The following is a 24,394-nucleotide window of genomic DNA, read 5'->3' on the forward strand; positions in this document are numbered from 1 at the left end:
AGAGCATAAGCTGAAGAAAGCTCTAACTCCCGTCCTGTCTTTTGGAACTGGCCAATCTTTTACAGTGACGATTTTATCAGGTCTATCTGTACTCCCTTTTCTGAGATGTGTCCCAAGAATTTAACTTGCCATCTAAAGAAGGTGCATTTTTTCGGGCTCAATTTGAAATTGCCTCCTCGTATTTTCAATAACACTCATTCCAGGTTTTGAAGATGATCCTCAAATGTGCAGCCCACGATAATTATATCATCCAAATAGACAAGACAGGAGTCCCCACTCAATCCAGTGAGTACTAGCTCCATATGTCTTTCAAAAGTAGTTGGAGCATTGCACAGCCCAAAGGGCATGCATGACCTTAAATTGCCACAAACCCTTTCCTGTGAATAATGCAGTCTTCTCTTTGTCTCTAGGGTATATTTCCATCTGCCAGTAGCCACCTTTTAGGTCCAGGGTAGTGAACTACTTCATTCCTGTCAGCATATCCAATGTGTCGACGATCCTCGGCAGCAGATAGCTGTCCTTCTTTGTAACATTGTTCAGTCATGACAGTCCACACAAAAAAAAGCATGCTGCCATCTTTCTTCTTTACCAGGACCACAGGTGAACACCATGGGCTAGATGAGGGCTCTATAATGACATTCCTTACCATTCCCTGAATCATGGCATCCACCTCTTGTTCACGTGCCATCAGTAGCCTTCTCGGTCACCGATAGATTGGTAACTCGTTTCCTGTATTTATTTTGTGCCAAACCAATCCTGTCTTCCCTATATACCCGATGATGCACCTTCCATAAAGAGTTCCGCCGAACCAATTTTAAGACTCCCTGCTTAACATCAATCTCACAATGATGTTCTCTCATGAAGTCCAAGCCCAGAATACAATCGTCCCTTATATCAGCAAAGATAACTTTATGCTGATAAATCTTGTTGCCTAGTTGCAATTCCACCTCTTTCTCGCCTCGGACGGATATGTGCTGACCGGTTGCTGTTAAGATGAAGTATATCATGGCCACTGAAGTAGTCCCCAAGAAACTGATTTGCCAGCTGACAACTGATGACTGTGGAAGCTCCAGTGTCCAATGTCAGCTTACATGGTGTTCCGTTAATTTTGCCTTGGATAATCAGGCTATTCCCATCATGGGCTTGGAAGATCGAGATTCCTGGGGCTCCCTCAGAACCAGCCAGCACCTGCCCCACACTCCTCGCATTTACTTGTTTCCCTGCTGCCATTGCTGGGTGGTGGTACAGCCACCTCTACCTTCTGAAGTCCATCCCCCTTTCGGTCTCTCCCAAGGTGCCTTCACTTTGGGCAATTCATTTGCAGGTGGCCCCTTGCACTACAGTAGTAACACTGAGGACCTGTTGTTACAACCTCCCTGACATGATGGATCGATCATCGTGTCTTACTGCCTCCACCTCCAAGGCATGGGCCAAAGCGTCCTTCAGAGTTTCATGATGTCCCAATCTGACAGTGGCTTGAACTTCTAGATCATGTATTCCATCTATGAACAAGTAGTCTTTCAACCAATGCAGGTGAAGACTGATATGCTTTTCAGACCAAGCTTCTCAACGTCCAGTGCCCAGCACTGTAGAGTCTTGGCACTATGTTGCGCACAATCCTTAAGCTGTGCCCGATATACATGTTCGAGATGCTTGTCCCAGTATCTGGACTCCAATGCCTCCACCAGTTGGTTGTAAGTGATGTCCTTACCAAGGGCCTCTAGTACAGTCAAGGCCTGATTGTGGAGGGCCAATGTGAGTGCTGTCATGGCCTGTGCTTTAGTCTATCCATTCATCCTCACCACGGCTTCAAACTGGATTTTATAAGCTGACCACGAAGATGTCCCATCGAAAGGCGGTACTTTAAATCCATGTACTGCTAGAGTAGCTATAACAGGAATGACATTCCCAATCTCAGATTTTAGCTGGAACAAGCTTTCTTAACATCTGTGATCTTCACTTCAGCTTTGGCAATTTGGTCCGCATGCCATTGGACCTGCTCTTTATGGTGCTCAACCTGCTCCTTGATTACCTTTAAATCACTGCCAATCGTGGTGTGCAGTTCCTTCAGTTGACATGCCTGCTCTTCTTAACTTTGCTGGAGCTCTTTTTGCATATCTTTCAACTGACTGGTCTGCTCTTGTAACGCTGCCAACAATACAGACAGGTCCAGCATAGCCGGTGCTGGAGTAGCGCCAGAGGTGCTGGCAATTAAAACAGTCATTTATTTGCTGACCATCTAATGTCCGATCAGAAGATTCACCAAAATGCCACTGATCCATCGCCTGCTGTCACCGTTGGCTTCGTGTATGAATCTTTTCAGTGTCTTCTTTTGGCATAACCAGCATGATTCATATCACACTCCTGACACCAATTTGTTACGAGCTGTGGGGCTCAGGATATAAAATTCAGAACACAGTTTACCGAAACTGACACTTTTATTTAGATACACTAACAAGTTCCTAACCTATAGACACTACAATTACTTCGCACTTACACTGTTCATTTCTCTGTCACTCCAACGACACTTTGTTACTCGTCCATACAATGGTAGAACTGCACTGATGAAACATCCAATTCTTTCTTTATACTACTACTCTCCCAATCTATCTAAACTTCTCAAAAGGTCGAAAAAGTTAGAAGTATACACCCCCATGGATCAGTACTCTAGGACATTCCAGTACAACTCTGAGCCTTCAACAGAAACGATATAGAACTCATTAAAAGAAATATCTCTAACGTTATTTTTGAATATTTTTAAACTGTTCTCCCTCATTCTGCCACTCTCCTCACAATGGCAGTAGTCTCCCTCGGAGCCAGCGTGACAATATCTACAGAAATAGATATTCAAATTTAAAAAGAATGCTCAGTATATATCTTTGCTTTTGAACTCTGAATTAAGATTGTTATTCAGGAATAGTTCTAAAAATAGGCATAGCACTAAGAATAAATTTCTGTCCTTTTTTCCAAAATAAAGGCAGAAATACTTTTATAAAATGTTTTAAAAAGATAGTGTGTTAAAGTGGCATATACAGTTGATATTTTTAATTACTTAAATAGCTTAATACAAATTATCAAGAAAAACAGGAAAAATATTTTTACCATATACCGAGTATTCATTACAGCATTCGACATAATATTTGAGAGAGCTTGGATCTTACAATCGCCAATAAAAAAACTTAAAAATGAGAAAGGCTTACTGTACAAATATAGACTTAGAAGTGAGGGTAGCTATATCAAATATTAGACTTGATATTGATGAAATCTGCAAAACCAACAAGCTAATGTATTGCATTATAATTGATTTAAAGAAGTTTCATTTTTATAAAAGTTTTGGTTTATTTTTGTTAGTTTTTACAAACATAATTATTAAAATTAATTCTTTTTTACTATTATTCATTCTGTAATCTATAATTTTTTAATAAATATGCATGTTCATGCATATTTTTGTTGCTATTTTACCATATTAATGATTTTGCTGTTCTGTGAATTTTTCTTGCATTCAAATTCCACTGATTTAGATGCTCATTTATTTAGGTCATGCATGTGCAGTGCTAAAAGCATTTAAAGTACTCATTTAGATATCCAGTTTTAAATTATATCAACACTTAAACAATCTACGCTTTCGCTGTAAATCCATTAAAAGAATTGCATAAGTCTTAAAGCAAATTTAATGACAGAAAGTTAATATTTTATAAAAACGATCTAACAGATTAAAAAAAAAAAAAGCATTATAGTAAGAAAATGAAGAACAGAAGATTCCTCCAAAATTTTGGAACACACTAGAAAAACTAATACATTTTTAAGCTGTTTTAACAAATTGTTGGATGTATGAATTGTGTCCTCCTGTAATATTAACTTTAGTTGCATAATTGAATTGAATTTTATTAATCTTTAAAAAAATTAGTTGTTAAAGAATAGAAATGTATGTTGGTTCATACATTTATGTAACTTAAAAAAAAAAAAAAGCTAAAAGACATTGCATAGCTTGTAACGTTTATACCCATACAAATCTGTAAATTATAGATCAAATGAATTAAAGATCAATCACTGTGTTATATAATTATAGCCAACTATGTTTAAATTTCTCTTAAATTTTAGTACTAATACATCAAATTGCACACAGATATAATCCAGAATTAACAAGAGCCAAATTTCACTGAATTTCTTAAATAAGTTCCAGAATTAAAATTATGAAATAATTTAAACAAAAAAAAAAAAAAATTATTTTTGTAAATAATTAGTTTTTAATAAATTTTCAGAGAGTTATTAGGAACTAACATTTATAAATTATTTTTCAAGATTAACACATTAAAATTATGACATTACCATTTCAATTCCATTCTGTGCAGATATTCTTGATTAGAATTACATATTGAACAAACAAATATATAAAATCTGTCTCCATAAAGAAGAGGCTTTTCTAAGCATTGCAAACAAGCTTCACATAAAAAAAGATTAAAAAGAAATTGTATGAGAAATTTTATCAATTAGAAATAATACTAGTAACATAGTATTATTTTTAAAAGAGATTTCCAAAAAATAAAAATTTTTAATCACCTTCGTGAAACCACTGCTTGCATCGGCAGCATTGCAGCATTTTTCTGTACCATCTAAAACATATTAAACATTTTGAAAATTTGTTCAGTTTATATTTAATAAAGGGAGGGGGCATATTTGGGCTTTAAAAATATTCAAAAAGCAATCCCTTGAAATTATCTTCTTTAAAGTAAAAATTGGAAAAAAATAAGAATAAAAAAAGTTTTTTGACTTGATTACAAAGAAATTCTATATAAAAAAATTTAATAAATATTTGTCAATATATTATACATATTAAGAATTAAGAAAATGTTATGATGTACCATGTAAAAAAGACATGACAAAATAATTACCATAATTATATGCAGATAGCCTGTTGATTATCTGTACAATCTATTTGGAGTAGGTGAGAATTATGTTACGGTGAGGTCTGACTGAAGATTTACTTGCAATTTATAAGCTGTTTAAGGAGTTTATTTGTCTAAACTTACCAAGAGCAGCTTTACAAGATGCAAACACTCCTTTGCATACCAGACATTTATTTGCCATCTCAATTTTTCCAGAAACCATCAAAGTGAATATTTATAAACCTTGCGTTTAGTCATCTCTTAGTTATTCTCAATGTGTCAAGCAATGCTTTAATCATTATTACAAACTAACTTTTTACTGTCAGAGAGAATAAGTTTCAATACTGATCGAGATAGAAGAGGAACCAGAGCCTTAAAAGTTAAGTTTCCAGTAATTTACCTCTCTCTCAAAGCCTTTTAAGTAATCTATCATTGGATATATTATTGGTATTTCATAATTTTTGTTATTTGCTACTTACACAAATTAGGTTCCATCATAAATATTTATTTTTTTCCTATTTCTCTTATTTTATAATTATATATATTAATGAACTAATAATAAATGGAAGGTGGGAAAAAATGCTGTTTTCTAAAAACCATATACAGGTAAATGTTTCAACCATCACTTTAAAGCAGGTGTGTATATAAAGGTCTTATTTCACCTCTAACAGCTTTTAGCTTAAGCTGCCACAAGTTATCCACACAAAATTACATACTTGAAAAATATCTAACACACAAAAATTGCTCCATATAAAAGACTGTAGTATTGTTTCTAGAGTAATCATTCAACATAATATACATTAAAGTCTACAAATGTGTTATTTCTACCTTTTGATTTTTATATTTTGGTTGTCATCATCAAGATTTAATAGTGAAAAATCAATGTTCAATCACACGATCTTTTGATTGTGTAATTAAACATTAACTGAGTTGTGTGTTTTAACTTATTTGGAAGTGTTTCATTTTAGTACAGATTTTCTCCTGAAAATGAATTTTCTAAAGATTTGAAGGTTTTTTTCAAAATCATGGTCACTACTTATTGTGATCACAGAGATTCAATACTATTTTGATAATAAGTGACTAAGGATAATATCTGACAGCTGCCAGCTTGTAAGGCAGCTAATACACAAGGGCATGTTTACAAGAAAGCAGTCAACCAGTCAATCTAAAAAAATTTGACTGATCACCACAATATTTGCTATTCATAATTTCACTACAAACACATTTTTATTAAATTAAAAAAATCCTATTAAATTACAGTAAAAAAAACTATTAAAACTTCTATATAGTAAATTTCTCTAACAAATTTTTGCATTGTACACTGCTCTTTCAGCCAAAAATATACGTAAAATTCTTAACATAGTAAGTATGGTTGCTGTATATTCGAATTCTGTGTGTACTGTCCTTGTAATCCAAAGAAATGATCCTTGGTAGACGATCTTACAACAATGATTAGCAAAACCTTTTAAAATAAACCGTAAATTTTCTAACCATTGCTGTAAGGTCGCCTACCAAGAATCATTTCTTTGGATTACAAGGACGGTACATGCAGAATACGTAAAATTGTTTCTAAATTACGAAGTTAAATTTCTGTATAACCAACTTTTTCAATTTAATAACAATTATCAATCATTAAAAGTAGATTATTGTTTGGGGGTTGAGTTTGAATTTAGTATTCAATTTCAGTATCAATCTGTAAACCCTTTGTAAAATTGTGGCCCAGATGTGAGGAATACTGGTCATTAGCTTTTAAAACCATAATGTAATCTGCTCTCCACATGGCTACCAATTGTAAAGGGGTAGAGAGAGAGAGAAAGAGATTATCTGCCAATGAGGGCATTTTGGACCTAAAAACAATTTACAATTAACAAATGTTTTAAAGTTGCAGTATTTATGTATTAAAATAAATTTAATACTGTATTATACAGTATTTCTTAGTAACACTGAAAACTTATAGTTAACATGTTCTACTGAAAAAAAAAATTACTGTATAAATTTTTGGACATCCCAAATCGCATCGCATTGCATCCCTATTCACTTCATGATATAGTTAGGGATGTCCTGATACCAATGAGAGTGATGGGTATTGGATCCGGTATTGTTACTTTTATCACAGACAGGTAAGGTCTGACTGAGACCAGATTTTGCAGCCAAATCAAAATCTGAAATGGAATTTTACACTATTTTCATTTAAGTTAAACTTATTTACAAATGATTATAACACTTATGTGTTGTGGCGTTACAGGAGTGTAATCCTGGAGAATGAACTCTAACTGTCGGACGAGTTCATTCTCCAGGATTCCACTCCTGTAACGCCACAACACGTAAGTGTTATAATCATATAACAAACATTGGCATGAAGTGACATTGTCTTATATAAAAACTATTAATGACCAAAAACCAATAAATATATTATGTCAAATTTCATATGACTTTCAAATGTTAACATACTGTTTTATGTCTTCACCAACAACTTCTTATCCATCTCTATCCCATGTATAATAGTACCCACAGAGCCCATTAGCAGGACCAGACACAGGGGGCTTTTGTGTACATAAAACATCATATGAGTAACTGAAGTACTGACTGACACTTCTGAATCAGTTAGCCAGGATTCAATTCCCTGGAATAAGTAACAAAATATTAATTGTTGCTCTGGGTCTTGCTCAGCCTTTATTGCAATGAGTATATGAGTACCTTCTTAGCAGTAAAAACAACTGGAAGGTGACACAACAGACTGAACAGTGACAGCCGGCAAGATTTCCAGTTTTGATACCCAATGTCGACACTGGCTGGTATTGATACTTTAGTATAAGACTAGATACTAGATACAGTGGTATTGAGACATCCCTAAATACATTACAGTATGATGGATTAATTTTGTGCCAATTTCGTTTATATGCTGCTTCATCTGAGATTACATGTCATAAAAATCAGGGAAGTCTGTACAATAAATATTGGGTATCAGCGATGTTTATTGTGTACAGTACATTATTTAACTGAGAAAGCAGTCTTGTGCAGATGGCTGAGATGAGTCATACCTAAATCATTTTACAGTACTGAATGCTATGTACAGTTTGAAGGAACTTTCCTAAATTTGTCTATCAGAGTTCTCAAAAACATTAAAATTGAAAAGTTGTATTTCACTTCCTATTTTAACTTTAGGTTTGGGAGTGGACAGTTCTATACTGTAGTACAAAAATGTAAAAGCAAGTGTTTAAAGCATTACTAAAGAAAAAAAAAATGATTTTGATATTAGTCAATGATGCAAGACCTACAGCAAAATGTGACAGAACCTGTGTTTACATCAATGTAGATGAAGCAGTTTTAATATTAATACTTTTAATAAGTGGAAAGTACATTTATAAACAAAGAACGTTTTTAAAATTATTCTGTGCAAAAATATTTACAATTTTTTTAACATAAATATAAACTTACTTAAAATAATACTTTATGTACCAAAAAGTGTTTTCTCTAAATTTCCCTATAGCAAATTTTTTTCAAGATTTAGTGACTGTTATATAGAAGTTTAACTGTACTTTCAATATACTTTTAAAATCAAATATTGTAAATTCTTTATACAGCAATAAAACTTTTAATTACTTTTCTGGATAAAACAATAGTGAAATACAAATCAACCATATTACTCCAGCAAAAAAAAAAAAAAAAAAAAAAAAAAAAAAAAAAAAAAAAACATTTAATTTAAATATCAGTTTCAGGCCAAGTAACAACTACCAGGAGGAAAAGGAAAGAAGACAGGAAAGAGAATCCATCAAAGGTTGTTTACAATAGTGATTTTAAAATATTGTATATGTTTTAGTCCATACATGTTTGGTAAAAGAATCTATATATCCATTAAACATATTTAAAAATTAGCAAAGATAATTATTAACCTTTCAGCAGTGGGATAATCAGGTATAGTGCTATCCCTTAGTAGTGGAGAATATACTTGGAAATTTTTAAAGTACAGTGGTGCCTCGTATAACTTACGCCTCGAATAACGGATGCTGCAAACAACAGACTTTCTGTTTGGCCGTTACATGACTCAAGCAACAGACTGGCTGCAAACAAAAGACTTTCCGGCATAATTGGTGACTGCTCCATGCTGCGTTCTTTAATAGCGGTTGCTCTGCGTCTCCGCTACTACGGGAGTGCGCTGCTGTTTGTAGGCATTTAGGAACTATGGTGAAAGAAAGATGGAGGCACCCGCACTATCGATAGTATCGTGATGAAGGAATCTGTACAGGTATACCTCAAGTTATGTCGCTCTTGAGTTACGTCGTTTGTCAAAAACGTATACGGAAAAATAAAAATCAAGTTTAAGTCAGTTTATTCGACTTTAAATCCGTCCGCCACAAACATTCAAGTTGTAATATCACTAGAAAAGCGTTAAAAGCACATAAAATCATATTAAAATATGTACTGTACATTTACAGTAAATGTTAATATAATCATCATAAATCATAGAGAACAAAACATGAAAACATCTGTGTTTCTGCATTGTCGTCTTATTAAGCGGTCTTTTAAGTGCTCATTATTGGCGTTTAGTTACGACGTAAGTCAAAACTACGACTTGCGTCGTAACTACACAAGTAAATTCGACTTACGTCGTTTTTCGACTTACGCCGCCTCTCCAGGAACCAATTACTTACGTAAGACGAGGTATACCTGTAATTCTAAACTATGAGCTTTAAAAGGCAAAAGAAGGGTCCCAATTGTAAAATTTAACCATAAAATGGATTATTTGTTGAAACAGCATTCAAAATAGATTCAAAAAAAAAATTCGTAAAGGCACTTACATCAACGTGTGCACTAACTCGTGCTTTCACAATTTCTAAATTCTCATTCATAAAACCACATAATGGACCCAGAAACGAAATTAACTGAGCCACGGAGGACTCCATGTTGATTTCCACCATAAACTACTGCTACAAGAGGCTGTTTTTGCAGTTTGACGAAGTGCACTCCCTCCGGAATTTAGGAACGCGTTCCAAGGAATTTTTAAATGGATGTCGCTCACGCGGAGTTACGCGGAGGAATAAAAGAACGCACCCCATTTTCATTATTTTATGATACAGTACGGTTATTTTATGCTGCGGAACAAATTAGATGTTTTAACATGTATTTCTATGGGAAAATGCGTTTCGTATAACGGACGTGCACCTGGAACGGATTAAGTACGTTACATGAGGCATCACTATTTTTTCACGTGATTTTTCTCATTACAGTTTCAGAAAAAGATTTTGTAAACAGTTATGTCTAGTAATAATAATAATCTTTATTTGGCGTAAAAGGCTTTTGCCTGTTACAAGGGCGTTTTATTTAAACGCATATTTACACTCATATAATAACATCTCAACAACATTGATATTTTCTATTTACTGATATATAGAATTTCATTAATATTTTGTCACAATTATCATTTAGTAAATTGTTTAACATAGTTATATAGCATATAAATCATGTTAGTATTAGCACTATCAAACATCTTATACATTTCCTTCCCACTAGTACAGTTAGCCAATGGCCCAATTTGGAGCCTTTGTAGTTTATCCTTTTCGTTACAGCATTCGCATATAATATGAAGTTTAGATAAATTTTTGGTACAATTTGGACATTTAGATTGGGTGTAGTCTATATATTTGTCATTTATAATTATTCCATATTTATTTAGCCTAATCTGTATAAAAAACTTTTTGATATTAAAGGCTAGGTTTGTCAATATATAGTTGTTATTCATTGGGTAATTTAAGATTGTTGTATACCAGCTTGTGTTTTCCCGTTTTTGTATATCTTCAATATCTTGAACAATGGAGTGCTCCATAGCTCTGTATATTATTTCTTTACTATATTATTCCATATTATATGTATGATCCAAAAACAGTTTAATAGAGAAACCATATTTATTTACTATCTTCGATAGCTGCATTATCCAGCTTTGTCTTAAATCAGTTTCCCTTGATTTGTGGTATAGTAAAAACTAATTTTGTTATGTCTTCTGCCTTAATAATTTTTTGTAAAAACATTAAATATCTTTTTATTGGTATAGTATTTAATCTAAATCTATTTGTTTCTAATCTTAAGGCGCTGCCCAGGATATTAAATTCTAGCTGGAATGTCTTGCATATAAATATATTCTGTATTTTTTCAAAGTCATTAAATTTATCCATACTCCAAATTGGGGCTGCATAACCTATTGAATTCATCACAAGTGAATTAAAAAGTTGAAAATGTGTTCCTAAGTTCTTTCGTTTAGCCTTACAGAATAGACCAATTAAGTTGCTTATTACAATTTTTGCTTTGTTTAGTGAATTTTTATAATGTTTCTCAAACGAGAGATTTGGTGTAAACGTTATTCCTAAAAATTTAATTTCCTTGACTATTTTCACTTCTTTATTAATGAAAAAGGACATGTGCTTATTGGATATATTACTACCATTTCAAAATATCATTATTGTTGATTTTTTTGGATTTATTTTAACTCTTAACTTTTCCAAGTATTCACAAATTTGTTGAATCTTTCTATGGAGTGCAGCTGCAGTAGGGGCTACCAGCACAATGTCATCAGCATATGATATAGTGTGTATAGTCTGATTTTTGATTTGGATTCCATCTTCATCTCTCTTAAAGCAATTATTTAGATCAAATAGATAAAAGTTGAAAAGATATGGGGACAACAGATCTCCTTGTAATAGTCCTCTGTAGGTAATAAACGGTGTCCATATGTTTGTATCCTGTTTAATGATTGTCTTATATTTTCCAAACAACAGCCATATCATTTTTATTAGTAGTTCATTTGCCTCATATCTCTTCATTTTACTCTGTAGGCCTGTAATGCTAATCATATCATATGCTTTTTCAAGATCCAAAAAAAAGGGCAAACACTATGTCTTTTCTTAAGCAACTGTATTTGGATTAGTGACAACAACACAAAGAGGGCTGTTTGGGTACCACCCCCCTTCTAACAAATGCAAATTGCATTTCATTTCTATATTTATTAACGGCTGTCCAATGATTGAATTTACCAGCTAATATTGCAGTAAATACTTTCCGTAGACAAGACGAAAGAGCTATTGGTCTATAATTGGTTGGGTCCTGTCTGTTCCCTTGTTTAAATATCATGGTAAAAATAATTTCATTCCAATTGGCCGGTATTATACTATAACTGTAGAATTGATTGAATTGTCTGGTTAAATATCGAATGATTTCTAGTGGCAGAATTTTGATCAGTGAATTAGGTATTGCATCCAGTCCCAGTGTTAATTTGTCTAAGTTTTTTAATACACTTCTGAAGTTCTTCTGTCTTAATTATCTCGTCTTGATGAATTTCTGGCCTTGTCTTAGTTTCCATATGTTTTTGACAAAAATTTTTCCGGTAGTTTTCTGAAACTTTATTGTAATATTTAAGCCAAATATTATACCCTATTCTAGTCTGTATGTCCAAACCTGACTTTCTTATACGAAAACTGTTGATTATCCTCCAGAAAACTCTCGAGTCTTTAGCTTCTGATAATTTCTTACTGATGCCTGAAAAGTATAGTTTCTTTCTGGCTTTGATTAAATTATTATACATTTTCTTATACTTTAAATAATTCATTAGTGCTTTGCTGGTATTTGTTCTTCTGAAGACCTGTAAACTCTTTTGTTTTTTAATTTTGTAGCTATAACATGTATTGTTATACCATTCGCATTTGAATGTTTTTTCATACCGCTGCATACAATTCTTGTACCTGTATTCTTCTAGTTTAGTTGTAAGACTCAGATAATTTTCTATTGGATCATTTTCTTTTTCCAAGGTTAACATCTCCCCAGTCATATGCTCAAAATCTTTTGACAATTTCCATTTATTATAGGCTGGTCTTAATTCCAAATTAATAGAGTGATGCTGTTCACAATTATTTCTCTTGTTTGTTTTTTGATATTTTACCAATTCCAACTGTATAGGAAAATGATCTGCAAGGTCATCCCCCAGAACATTCATAGAATTACAGCACTTTATCATTTCTTCTGAACATATAAAGTAATCCACTATTGATTTCTCGTTTGGGGAAACACAAGTAATTTCTGCAGGGGTATCTCTCCTCATCCTACCATTCAGAATTACTAATTGATTATGAACAAAATCTAGAAGTATTTTCCCCTCTGTATTTAACATTTTATCTTTGGATATTCTTTTGTTGGCTATATTTTCGAACGTCTGAAAAAATATGGTATCAGTGACTTCGCCAATACGTGCGTTTAGATCACCTTCTATTATCCATAGTTGTGTCAGAATCGACCATCTATCCAAAACTTTTTGCACTTCAGTTAGAATTGGTTTCCTCTCAATAGAGGGTGGTATATATATATATATTCCTACCACTCCCAAATATGTGTAAGTCCATCTCATTTTAATTTCATTCTCTAATTTTATTATAACAGCAATGACATAGTCCGATATATATTGGAGAAAGATTTCACCTAATCTTTTCTTAATTAGTAGCAGAATTCCACCTGACGGGTGACCAAACCTCTTTTTGCGTTGAGCAATTACGGGGCCTCAATAGAGTCCCGTATTGTTATTTTTCGTCACTACCTCCCCGTGCCGGGAGTGGGTAATTTGCGCGCCTGCTGCCTTCCTTGGACGTGGTAGCCGTTTCTCAGGCTCCCTCTCCGGAATCGAACCCTGATTCCCCGTTACCCATAACAACCATGGTAGGTGCATAACCTACCATCGAAAGTTGGTAAGGCAGACACTTGGAGCCTTGCCAATTATTACGCTATTGTCTTGTTCTAGATATTTTATTTCCATATCACTAAATTTTAAAATCCAGGTTTCTAAAAATCTGATTATTTCATTTGAGTCCAGGAATTTTCTTATCGTGGTTTTGAATAATTTCCCTCTTAACCCTTGAATATTCCAAAAACTCATCAACACATTATTTTTTTCTCTTGTTGAACTTCCTACTTTTTTCTCACCCAGTTCACTGTCTTTGGCTATCAATTCATCTCCATTCATTTTTCTATTGTTATTTTCTATATTATTCTCCATTCTCTGTTTTTTCTGTGTTGTATTTAAGTTATCTTTTGTTTTTACTAATCTTATATTATATTTGTCTCTAAAAAATGATTCACCTGAATTATTTCTTTAGTTTTCAAATCATATGTATACATTGTATTTTCTTTTAAAAAATAGTCATCTCTTATTTTTATCCTGTTATCATCCGATTTCTCTAGTTTAATCTTTTTTAGTAATAATTTTCTCCTGATCCTCGATCTCAAACATAAGTCCGTTGATATTATTATTTTTTTCTTTCTGTCCGTCATTTTAGATTTTATTGTCCAGAATTTACTAAGAATTAGGTTTCGATCTTTAACCGATTCAGTCATGAGCTTAATTACTTGATTATGTTTTCTGTCTCCTAGTTGAAAAAGACCCTCAATTTCTATACAGTTAAGTTCTAAGTTTTCTTTTATAAATTTTTTCAACTCTTCTACATATTCCGAGGTTTTGAATGGAAAATTAAATATTATTAGATTCTTCTTAGTCCTCTCGTTTAACATTTGATCAATTTCAAAATCCACCATATTTTTTAACTTACTATGCAAATCCGTTCTTTCTTCTAATGTATTTTTTGGCACATATCTTTCATCTCTTCCTTGAGCTTTAAGTTTTCTTCGTTCATATTATTGATTTCAGCTCTCATGGAACGGATTTTGAAGTTCAGACGATCAAATTTGTCTTGAATCAATTCGTAGACTGATTTTAGTGAGTATTCAGGTTCAGTAGTGCTTGGTACTAAAAGATCTTCTGCCGGTTCAAAAAAGTCTTTGATCGTAGCATACCTTGAGATATCAGCAGTATTCTTGGAATGTTCCTCAATCAAGTATTCCTCTTCTGACATTTCGGTTGTCTGAATATTTTCTTCGATATCCATTGTATGCTCTTTACGTGGTCTTCCTTGCCCCCTTTTTTGCATAACTTCTTAACTTGGTAATGGAGGAGATCGAGGAAGAGGACTGGGATTTATCTCTATACTAGCAATCATTAGTAAAATAATAATTAGTATTCGAGTTAGTGAAACATTTAAATTTCTTATTTCAGTTCTACACTTCATATTGTACTGTAAAACTTCCATGTCTAATGTCGCCATAACAGCTCAGCAGAAAAGTCACCAACACCTCCGCAGGCAGATTACACCCCCTATGTCTAGTAAAGAAAAGTCTTTTTTTATTGTTACATAATTCATTTTTTATGTGAATTTTTTTTTTGCGGTAGTTTTTGGCGATACCCCCAAAAGAATTTAGCGGATATATACGTCCCTAACCACTGCCACACGATCGCCCTCAACGTATATATACGTCCCTCATTGCTGAGTGGTCAAATAATCTTCCTGGCAAGTAATAACTAATGTTTTCAAAAACATTATCTTTAAACTAATCCTAATTTGTCAATTAGAAATATCATAAATGCCCTAGTTTAAGCACAATTTACACTGGATGCAAAGGGCACAAAAGTGGAGAGAGCAAACAAGGCAAGTGAAGCAAACTTCAGTCACACTGCATATTTTGTAGTTGCGATTTGTAGTTTCACACTTTTACCAATAGATGGTGTTTTAAAAAAATTTGATACATACTGCAATTACCATGTTAATGTTCTTTTTGTTTATTGTGTTGTGTATTCTTATTGAAATTAAATTATATACCAGTATTATTTTCAATATAAATTTTTTTCCCCTGCCATGAGTCGAGAACGCTAGTTGAGATGAAAATGCTTTCGTTGGCTTGCACTTGCCAATGCACTCCAACTATAGCACATGTAATTGATGTTCTCTCCTATCTGGAATTCTCGTATTCTTTTTTCCTCTTTTCTATCCTTATATAGGTGTGGATTTAGTTGATCATAGATGGTGTGTAGTCTTCTTCCCATCAACAGTTCTGCTGCAGTTTATGGACTCCTAAATTGAAGAGACTGTATCCGTGTGTAGAAAATGCCAAGAACAGAGGTCAAACTCAACCCCAGTTAAAGACACTTATTGGCCATCACCCGCGGCACCCTGGGACTGAGTACACATTGACCATGCAGGACCACAGTATGGACATACATATTTTATTCTAGTGGATGTTATTCGAAGTAGGTGGAGGTGGAAGAAATACAAATGCAGTCAACCCAGGAAACCGTGAAATTATTGAGAAGCATATTTAGTACACATGAACTACCAAATACAAATGTATCAAACAATCATCAAAGCTTTAAATCCCAAGAAATAAAAGAATATATACAAAAAAAAAAAAAAAAGAGATACAGCACATATTTACCCCTCCATATCATCCCTCTTCCAATGGACAAGTAGAGAGACAGGTGAATATAAAGAAAAAAATTGAAAAATTACATCACAGCCAAGAAAAAAAGTGAGGCATTGCTCCCCAGACTTTGGTTTACTTTATGCACAACACCTAGTAGCACTACAAGAAAAATGGCAACAGAACTGTTGATGGGAGGACTATGCACCATCTATGATCAACTAAATCCACACCTATATAAGGATAGAAAAGAGGAAACAACTATACAAGACAACATCAATTACAGGTGCTAGAGACACAAAAATGTGGAAACCAGGTAAGGTGACAGGGAAGACTGGACCATATACATACATGGTAGCCATCACCAAAAGAAACTATAGAAAGGAGACATATTAATCAACTAATAGCTTGAAGAGAACAACCACTCCAGAACAGTCCACATCCATCCCAGAACTGTCAGCACTCACCATTCCGGAACAGGCAACATCCAGTTTGTCAGAACAATCAACATCCAGCTCCCAGAATGATCAACTTCTGGACAAAGGACTACTGGTTAGAAGGAACTCTAGAACACAAACACTACCTTGACATCTCTGAGACTTCATTCTAGAGGGGAGGATCTATTGTAACTTGGTCTGGACGTCAAGTCAAGGTGGAAATTCCAACATACTTTTTTATTTTCACGAATGCTTTGCTGTGTTCTTTTTTCCAGATCCTTGGTTTGTTCTTGTCTAGGAGTCTATATAACGGTTCAGTTTTGGTTGCTTTATCTTTCAAAAATCTATCATAGAAGTTTACAAATCCCAAAAATGCCCGTAACTCTTGTTTGTTTTTTGGGTCCTGAACGTGTTGGATTGCAGCAATTTTATTTGGCATGGGTCGTATGCCCTGAGCATCTATCAAATATCCTAAAAATTTAAGTTGACTTGTGTTGAATAGGCATTTGCTTTTGTTCAGTTTTAGTCCAGCTTCTAAAACCAGGTTAAGAATTTTCCTCAGCTTTTGATGTAGGGCTTCTTCATTGAGTCCCATGACAAGTATATCATCTCAATTGAACTGGAATATCTCCTACGATCTTTTCCATCTCTCTCTGAAAAATAGTTGGACAACTACTCACTCCAAATGGTAAACTTTTCATTCTATATAAACCTTTGCATGTGTTGATAGTCAGTATCTCAGATGACTGCTGGTCCACAGGAAATTGGAAGCAAGCTTCCTTGAAATCAAGCTTGGCAAATACCTTTCCACCAGATAATGAAGCAAGTATATCATTAATGGCTGGCAATGGGTATACATCTACTTTTATTGCCTCTCTGTTTACAGTGCATTGATAATCTCCACATAAACATACACTTCCATCTGGTTTTGCTATGGATACCACAGGAGTGGCTCACTTTGGAGTTCTAACTGGTTCTATAACTCCTAACGATGAAATTGGTTCAACTCTTGTTCTACCTTTGTTCTCAATGCAAAAGGAACCTGTCTTGCTCGCATAAAAATAGGCTTTGCTTCTTTATTTATCGCTAAACTGACTGCCTTGCCTCTAAATAAACTTATTTCTGAATTATTGAATAAATGCTGGAATTCTTGCATCAGATCGTCTGCATCATGTTGGTGATATGGTCCCTTTATTCTGATTCCTAATGGTTCAAACCAATTTCTTCCAACAAGTCCTGATCCATTTCCTTTAATCACTAACAATGGCAGATTCATAACTTTTCCCTTAAATTGCACCCTCACCATTGTAATGCCCCCTACCTCCAGATTCTGATCTGTCCATGTCTGTAATATGACTTCTGGTTCTAACTTGTCTTGCTGAATTTTAATTTCTTTTAAAGTCCATTTGCTCACTACAGTGTACCCAGCCTCTGAATGACTGGTATGGACTCCATCATGACTGGTATATTTTCAATATTGATTAAAATTTTTAAGGGTGGTATCCTACTTCCACATATTTTGAATATGAGATGTATATTCCTCTACCTGGTTCACAATGCCAAATTTTTATGTTCCTCAATTTGGTGTACTCTGGCTTTCTGGCTGGATACCTCTTTCCATTGTGCCCCAATTTGGTTTCTTCCCTGGTTTGGAATTTTTTTTCTTCCACTCTTTTGTTTCATGATACATGCTTTTTCTGTGAGCCCTTTGTTTCTGCAGAATTTACATATTACCTGAGCACCGGGTTATGATTCCTGGTGCACCGAAAACAGCGTAATATGGCCAGCTCATTATTTCTCTTGTAGTCCGCCTTTAACTTGGGTGTTTCCATCTGACCCAAGCTGGCTAACATCTTCATATGCTACCTCTGCTGCATCCAAACTGGCCTTATAAGTAGTGTCCATTTTTGCCAACAACACATGTTGTATTCCTTTATCCCTTAAAACCAGACACTAGCATATCTCTTAACATACACTCTAGTGAGGTGCTGAAATTGCAAATTATTGCAATTTTCTGTAGTTCCACAATATAGTCTTTGATACTCTTCCCTGGTTAAATTTGAACAATTTAACAATTTCATTAGGTTTCAGGTTAAAATGGCTATCAAAAGCATTAAGTACTTCATTGAAGTTAACTTGTGTTGTTTCTTTCGGAGCTATGAGTGTTACTACAAGATCATATAGAATTTCACCGCACACAGTAAAAAATAGAGCTCACTTATCTTGGTCATTGTTAATCTGGTTTGCCTTCAAGCAAAAATTAAAGCGGACCTTGTAGTTTTCCACTGGCTGTCCATCTTGAATGGTTCAAAACGAAATCTACTGGTTGATGTTCCTGGGATTCACATTTCTGGCTTTTGATCTCAAATTGTAACTTTCACTAGTAAGTCTCTATTTTAATCCTCGTCACCAATTTTATATCGATTTTGTTTTCGACACTGTTTCACATAAAAACGTAAACTTAATTAACAATTAACTTTATTCACTCTTGGATACAACTGACTGGGGTGATGACTATACAAGGACTCTCCCAGACAAAAACAGTACGTTGAAATTTCCACCTTAACTTGATGCCTAGATCAAGTTACAACACTAACTGTCACATACTCCCATTGGCTTGCACTTGCCAATACACTTAGCCTTGGCTGACATGAAAAGTTTTAAGTCGTTTTGCAAGGTTACATATGCTCATGTTTCGTCGCTTGCTCTCTTCACCTTGTTACACTTCATGCCCTTCATGTTTAGTGTAAATTGCACTTTAATCTAATAGCAATAAGCAGCAGACTGATCACAATAATTAGCAAGATTTTATACAGGAAATATAAAAACTGGTTTTGATTACATTAAGTGGCTGATAACATTAACTAGTGATCATAATAAGCAGCACCACTGTAGTACCAAATTATAACATTCAGAAGTTATTCTTACTCACACTTGAGTTTTTTTTTGTTTTAAAATTGTTACACTTGTAAAATTACACAAAACATGTATTAATATATACATTAATTTACATCAATTCAACAATCTCAAAATATAATTGTTTATTTAACTATGCTCTTTACTACTTCAGTTATATTTAAATAGATAAATAAAATGGATTACAAAGAGACTACTGTAATCTGACATATCAGACCAGTAGGTGTCCAATTACTGAAGTATGTATGTACTGTACAGTAAAATACTCACATGATTTGCAGGTTAGTTTATCATACTGTGTTTTTGTTTTCCGACATTCATTAGTTTATCATATTCTGTTTTGCTGACCACACTTGCAACAAATAACTAGCAACTGACAGTATATACATATATTGTTCTCTGTTGCATATATTGACAAGCGGTAACAAAAAATTTCACGTGCACCACCTGCAGAGTGTCAGATTACTGATTTGTTGGACTAGTGAGTGACTATATACAGACTCTATTGTATTATATTAACTACCTTTTAATTGATCAGAGTCATATTATTATTATTAAATTATATGCATATATATATATTTAACAGAAATAAAGCAAATCAAAACACACGTTATTAGATTAAGCAACCTTGTTTAATAAAGTCCTTACCTAAAACAAATTACATATAAGTTGATACAGGTACTTTGATATTATAGTCAACTAAATTATTTCATAAACCTAGTATTTCAAAAAATTAAATATACCTTTTTCTTTTTTAAAGCACTTAAAATAGCTTTAAGAATGTATTTTACACACATGTAAAAATACAAAAGTTGATGAAATTATAGTACTCACTCCAATATTTAAAAATATTTAATTTAAATTTATTAAAATAAAATTAATTGGAATAGTCAAATACTTATCTAAAGACATTTAGATATATCAGCAAATACAAAAGTTATAATTTTTTGTTTTCTACTACATTTAACATATTAAAATGAAATACACAAATGGGAATTTAATTATCTTTTTTTGATTAACAAGTAGAAGCACTAAACACCATAAAAATTTGCATACTCAGAATCTCTGTTACCTGAATACCTGAGATAATGTGGTAATAAGTATCTTTGCACATTTCATATCCAAATGTATGCGATTTTCCCAATTTTTCAAACTTTCATATTAATTTACATTTTCTCTAAAAGTTTAAAGATGGAATGTTAATATTATCATTAATGAAAAAATATCAATTAACCATTATAGTATACTATATAAAAATTAGTGAATTGTTGACTTAACATGTGGGCATGACTTACACAGAAGTTACATTTAAACAAGAATTCACACAGTGTACAAACTAACTAAAAATCCAGATCTATTCTTAAAACACACACATAATTATCAACATTATCTTATTTAAATAAAATCTGCTGTAAAAGCCACAGTCAGTGACTTTTTATCATTTCTAAAGTTAATGATTAGTCTCATACTTTAAAACCTGGCATGAGCATGCCTAATCCTTTAATTTTTACATGTATAATAAAACATTAATATACTCCTATAACACAAAAGAACAAATAAATGTCATTTTTAAATTATTTAGCAAACCATAAAAAAAAACACACAGCATGATCACAATTTATATTTTAATATTTCAACAATACAGAATTTACTCTTACAGTTTTTTTATCTGTATCTAATGTGCTTTTACTGACAGCTGTAGAAAAATATAATTTTAATTTTTAAATAAATTGTTTTTAGAAACAAAAATTTAAAAGTTATTACAATTATTTATTTAAATATTATTATAAAATGAAACATCTAATAGTGATGCAAAATGCAGGGATTGAGCTTCTGGAGCTCAAGGGTGGAGCACCAGTATATATCATCAAATGCCTTATTTAAACTTTAAAAAAACCATTAAACAGACAAAATTATGAAAAAGGTTAATCTATAATTATTCCTACTAAATACTCTAATACCTTAATATCAACAACTTTTTTTAATATTTTAGCCTTTTCCAAATCCTGTATTTTACAGCATATAAGATGCAACTTTGTCATAAAAAGGTACCCTGCATCTTATGGGAAATCACAATTCCATATATAAACTAATGAATTTTTCAAATAGCCTTCAATAGGCTACAGGTAATCTCTACCTAGCTCAACTCTTAGCAAAACAAAAAAAAAATTGTTTAATTAAGCTTGTTTTATATTTTCATATAGAATATTTTAAATGGTAAATTATTATTATTTGCTTTTTTTTAAAATCAGAAAACAGTAAAAAATTTTTGAAACAGAATGCAAAAATGCTAAATGGTTTAAATACACCAGATACTTTTTTCCTAAAAATTTTTGTGCTGAAATAGGTCTCTCTCTCTTACATGCTATAAAATACAATATCTTTTACACCCTCGATATGAAGGCAAGTACAGTAGAGCATCGTTTATCCGAATCAATTGGGGACTGGGGTTGTTCGGATAACTGATTATGTACGAAAAAATATATTAACCTATCCGATGTTGAAATTTTTCTCTGCTGCGTGTTGCTTCATGTTGAATTTCAGTCAATTTTAACCCCAATGAAAATTTTTATAATAATAATCGAGGCTATTGTATTGTTAAAAATTATTTCTTTATTTTGTACAAACAAAATAAATACATTGAAAAATATAAAAACAAAAAAATTATACTTTAGAAGTTAATCTAGTATCAAAAACGTTCGATTCAGCACAACACAGTCTGACTGGAAAGCTTTCGGTTAACTGATTTTCGGATAAACGATGCTCTACTGTATAAGTAAACTATAGGTAGTTTAAAAAATGAAAAGTGAAAAAAATATACCTTTATATTTCATAAATTGGTGTTTAATCTGAGAAGAAAAATGTTCAATCTTAACTAGCAAATTTATTTAATCAATCAAACATTTTCAGCTGTCTGTGACCTCATCATGATCTCTCAACAGAATATTTGAACATTACATATATAAATCAAATTACAATATTCAAATTTTGCATTATATTTTGAAACATTGTCATTTTCAGAATATTAATATAATGCCATTACAAAATTGAAACATTAAAAAGCTTACACGTACAGACATTACAAACTGAAGGTGTATAGAAATTGTAACAAAAATACTATTATAAGTTAACTCTATCTACCAAATCAACCATAAATGGGGAATAAGGAACCCTTGCAGTCTCTGTCAGGCCGCGACTCCACTAGCCGTAAAACAGCCGTAAAAGCTTTTAATCACGTGACCTATTTGTGTTTGTGCTCGGATTGTGGTGGAGGTCCGGCTAGCAAAGCTCTTTACGGCGACAGTACTATTACGGTGTATACGTGATACATCGATATAAAGACAATAATTATATTCTACGAGTTTTCTCTATACTATAATTACAAAAATATAGTAAAAGTAATATCTTTACTTTCATATATTGGCTTTTATTATTATATTATTAAGATAATATACAGCAATTTATAAGCTTAGCTTTTTTATTATATACTCCTCTAAATTGAAGGATTTTCCTTTGGCCGTTCATATCGCGTGTTTTAGGCATCCATTATTATAATCGGGATACCTCTTGTCGTAGATACACGAATACTTTCGGATGTTTTCGATAAATCTTTCCAGATCTTCTAGAGTAGCCACGAGAGAACGTACACAAAAGCTCGTTTTCCGCCATTTTCGAAACCGTGTCACGATGACCTAGATTTAACTGACTTCTGATTGGTGGATGGTACCGGTTTACGGTCGTATTCACTTCGAAAGTTGAACACTGCTCAACTCACTTTTATGTTGGTTTTACGACCTGCTCAGGCGTAAATATCATGGTCACGTGATTAAAAGCTTTTACGGCGAGGGGTTTTATGGCCCTTTTACGGCTAGTGGAGTCACGGCCTCAGACACAAATGGGGTAAACTACTCTTTAAGGATATTTATTTTTAGCTTCATTCACAAATCTAAAATAAATCTTTTAGAAATACTGTGTGGTCATGATTTAAATGGGAATCATGTTGCTCAAGCATAACCAATCATTCTTGAAAAAAATTTCTAAATTAAGAATTTTAATTTTCAAGATTGGTCTTTTAGAAATTGAAATAATTCATTAGAAAAAATGCCCAATTAAAAATTACTAAATACATTAAATTATAGCAAATGTTTATTAATCATGTTCTAATACATGTAAGATTCTCTTTTATGTTCTTTTCTCATGTACTGTACAGTACACCATCTTTCAAATAGGTATCCAGATATCCAAATACTTGATCACCCAACTAAAAGCTATGAACCCGATATCCAGTTACAAAAACAGGAACCAGACATTCAGCATTAACGAGTTTAACATTTTAAAGAATTTGGCATGTATTAAGGTACAAAATTTACCATCTATCACAAGTTTTAATGATTAAAATAATTAGCAAAAAACATAGCCTAAAACAGAAACTGAACCACAATTGGTGTTCTATTGGTATGAAAGATGGGCAAGTATTATACATATTACATCCATCTAAAAAAAAAGGCTAAAAGCAAAAATCATTTAAAATATTAAATTTAAAATGTAATTTATTAATATATTAAAATAAATGTCAATTAATATTAATATACTACCAAAAAGTAATGTGTCATTTAAAGTAGGCAGCAGTTATGTATAAAAAACTACTCACTGCAGTAGAAATAAACAAAATAAGTTTAATTATCTTTAAATATTATAACCACTAAGAGAAGAAATAAAAATCAGAAATAATAATTGATTAGTCATTAAAAATCCATTAAATTTAAAGCCTTCAATGCATTATTATATATCATCATCTAGAAAGTTTTAATTAGGAAATATAACATACAGAGCAAACAATATTAAAATATTTATTATGAACTAAATGGTATT

General features: G+C 32.7%; 2 protein-coding genes across 2 annotated transcripts in view; both read right to left on the minus strand.

Moving 5' to 3' along the window:
• LOC136983714 (cilia- and flagella-associated protein 77-like) overlaps positions 1-24,394 on the minus strand; it is a 233,549-nt gene that overhangs the window by 203,759 nt on the left and 5,396 nt on the right. The window lies entirely within an intron of this gene.
• Positions 1-24,394, minus strand: part of Pcl (polycomb protein Pcl) — a 61,960-nt gene that overhangs the window by 12,769 nt on the left and 24,797 nt on the right. Inside the window, 2 exon segments of the mRNA XM_067280537.1 lie at positions 4,330-4,441; positions 4,561-4,613. Of these exon segments, the coding sequence (XP_067136638.1) occupies positions 4,330-4,441; positions 4,561-4,613 (165 nt within the window).

This window comes from Centruroides vittatus, unplaced genomic scaffold, assembly GCF_030686945.1.
Source record: "Centruroides vittatus isolate TY-2023 unplaced genomic scaffold, ASM3068694v2 contig_884, whole genome shotgun sequence".
Lineage (NCBI taxonomy): Eukaryota > Metazoa > Arthropoda > Arachnida > Scorpiones > Buthidae > Centruroides > Centruroides vittatus.